A 3278-nucleotide genomic window follows, 5' to 3' on the forward strand; every position below is an offset into this window, starting at 1 on the left:
GCAGGCTTTTGATAACCTGTTGCAGAGCAACGCAGGGCTTTACAAGTCACAACCAACACCTTGGGTTGCATACAGAAGCCAATCAGCAGCTAGTGCAGCTCCAAAAGTAACAGGATCACCCAAATATACAGGGATACAACCACCACAACACAAGCCACCATATTTTCTACGAGCCGTAATAATCATCCATCCATCCATCCATCCATCATCTACCTATCATTTCTTTATTAAATGTATAGATTTATATGGCTGCCCATCTTAAACAAGGTGACTCTGGATGATGTACAATAAGTAAGTTTTTATACAATAAGTAATAAACAACGGTTTCCATGCATGCCTGTCTGGTTCCGAGTGCAATTCAAGGTGCTGGTGATCACCTTTAAAGCCCTTCATGGAATGGGTCCAGGCTACTTGAGGAATCATCTCAGCCCACTGGAATGGGCCCACCCCACCTGTGCCGGCAGAGGAGCCATGCTATGGGCCCCGTCGGCCCAAGTATTCCAGCTGGTGGGGACCCGGAAAAGGGCCTTCTCTGCCGTTGCACCTGTCCTCTGGAACATCTTGCCCCTCAATGTGACTTTTCCTAAGAGCCTAAAGACCTGGCTCTGCCAGTTAGCTTGGGGCTCCAATGGGGCAGCAGCACAGTGGAGGTGACTGATCAATTAACAACAGATCCTACCTCCTCTCCCATCCTACTCCTGCCCTCATCTTTTAACTGCACTGTAGTATTTGACTTTTTGTACTAACTTACTTATCTTTTTAATTTATGTAGTTTGTATCTTTTATGATTGTAAGCCTCCCAGAGTTACCTTGAGGTAAGATGGGAGGCCAATAAATTTGACACATCAATAAATACCATTACACCTGTCTTCTCCCAACACAACTCCCATTACACCTGTCTTCTCCCAACTTCCTTTCCCACTTTCTCCCACTGCCGCTCAGGATTCACTGGATCAGATTTTGCTGCAATGCCGCTACTTATGTGGGGTGAGATCTGCACTGTGCCTGTCCACTACCCTAGAGGGTCCCCAGGGTAGGAGAAGATGAGAGGAAGCTTGTTTCCAGCGCACCATATATATATTTTGCCAATACAAGCAAACCTGCCCATCTTTTCCCGACTTCCGGGTACAGACAGATCAGTTTGTATCAGCAAAAATTCGCAACTTGAAAGTTCATTAATAATGTCTGTATAAGGTAGTCCTCGACTTAAGGCGACCATTAGCACTTGAATTTCTATTGCTAAGCAAGGTGGTTAAGTGAGTTGTGCCCGATTTCATGACCTGTTTTGTCACAGTTATTAAGCAAATCACTGTCATCGTTAAGTGAGTCATGCAATCTTTAAGCAAATCTGGCTTGCCTCGTTGACTTTACTTGTAGGAAGCTGGTTGGGAAGACTGGAAAAATCACGTGACTCCAGAAGGCTGCAACCAACATAAGCGCATGCAGGTTGCCAAGTGCCTGGGTTTTGATCACATGACCATGGGATGCTTCAACAAGGGTGAGGGTGAGGACCAGCTGTTAGTCACTTTTTTCAATGCTGTGGGAGCTTTCGAAAGTCAGCAAACAAATGGTTGTAAGGCGATGACTACCTGTATATCCATATATCCATCCATCCGTCTATTGTTCATCTCCTTATCTGAAAGAATACTTACCAATATATAATGATCATTAAGAAGAAGCCAAGATGCCAAAAGACCAAATTTAAGAGAAAGATTTTCCTGCATAGCAAATGTATGAAGCTGAGTGGCACTTCTACCACTGGCATCCTAAAAACAGGACCAAAACAAGGATTACTAAACTTTTCAGTATTATGTTCCATTTTTTTTTATTTTTTAGCCCCTCCCCCAGCTCCCCACCCAAAGGGAAGATTTCTGTTAAATCAATCTGCCCTGTTGCACAAATCAGGTTTCCAGTCCTCATCTTCCTATAGATCTGCTGTTAATCAAACCATTAACCCACTGAGCTCCAATTCTACAGTGCCTTCTCTTATTCCCATAAGCTCATACAGTCCCTGATGTTCCTATGACACACCTGCCAATCCTTTCAGCACCTCCCTCTCTTCCAATAACCTGCCTACCTTACTTCCTTTGAAAGCGACTGGATTGTCTATACTACATTTTTTCTAAAATTCCCTACTATCCTAGTAACACCACTCCCAAATTTCTACATGCCTCCATTACATTTGGGCACTTCTGTTCTATGATGCAATATGGCATAATAGGAAAGCAACTAATAACTATGAACAAAATGTCCAGTTTAACAACTATGGTATATTCTAACGGCAGACTTGCATATTTAAGGTTCTTCATTATTTGCTACTTAAATACTTTCTAGCAGTCCTTACTGTACACCATTTAATTTTGGTCATATTGTTGAATGGCTGACCCATTCTTTGTTTCACTGTTTAACTTTGCTGCCAAGTAATTGAGACAAAGCCAGTCGTTTAGATTTTCTTCCTCATTCTTTTCCAGAACGGCAGGTTCCCCAACTGTTTGGGGTAGTAGAATCATTTGAAAGCACATTGAAGGTATTGTTATAAAATGCCTGCTAAGGTGGGCTTGCCCAGTCAGTAAATATCCATTTACCAGAAGCAGCCGTGGTGGCACTGTGGTTAGAATGCAGTTATTGTTGGCTAACTCTGCCCACTGCCTGGCATTCGATCCTGACTGGCTCAAGGTTAACTCGGGCATCCATCCTTCCGAGGTCGGTAAAAGGAGGATCCAGATTGCTGGGGGCAATATGCTGACTCTGTAAACGGCTCAGAGTGGCTGTAAAGCACTATGAAGTGTTATATAAGTCTAAGTGCTATTGCTAGTGAGAGGCTACCGTCATCTTCCTACATGAATCTCCTTCTCCTCTCCCCTCCTCCTTCCTCCTCCTTTTGTGCAATAGCCAGACTTCTGAGAAAACTCTGCAATATATTGGGGAAGTTTTTATTTTGGAAATGAAGTATTATACTTGAGGTGAGTGCTCTGCAGCATGCTAGATTCCCTTTTGATTGTTCATATTAAAATAATTTTTAAAAAATGAAGTTGGCTATGGAGCCTGATGGGTGTTTAGAGGCACCTGTGGATATATAGGTGTCTACAGATACCATGTTGTTGAAACATACCTATCCTTATGCTATGCGTACTGCTCCTGCTTAGAGAGGCTGGAAGGCAGTAATATCCCCAAGGTTACCTACTGAATAATCATGGATGAGCAGAGATTCTGCCAAATGCATTTTTCAGTAAATATATGATAGAATGATGAACAGTAGCAGAGAACTCACCTCGACA

General features: G+C 42.9%; 1 protein-coding gene across 1 annotated transcript in view; it reads right to left on the reverse strand.

The window, feature by feature from the left end:
- The window catches only part of LOC107297677 (transmembrane protein 62), a 22884-nt gene that overhangs the window by 8463 nt on the left and 11143 nt on the right, over positions 1-3278 (reverse strand). Inside the window, exon 9 of the mRNA XM_029286365.1 lies at positions 1653-1766. Coding sequence (XP_029142198.1) covers positions 1653-1766 — 114 coding nt within the window. The remainder of the gene's footprint in view (positions 1-1652; positions 1767-3278) is intronic.

The sequence above is a fragment of the Protobothrops mucrosquamatus genome, unplaced genomic scaffold, assembly GCF_001527695.2.
Source record: "Protobothrops mucrosquamatus isolate PMUCROS unplaced genomic scaffold, P.Mucros_1.0 scaffold3455, whole genome shotgun sequence".
NCBI lineage: Eukaryota > Metazoa > Chordata > Lepidosauria > Squamata > Viperidae > Protobothrops > Protobothrops mucrosquamatus.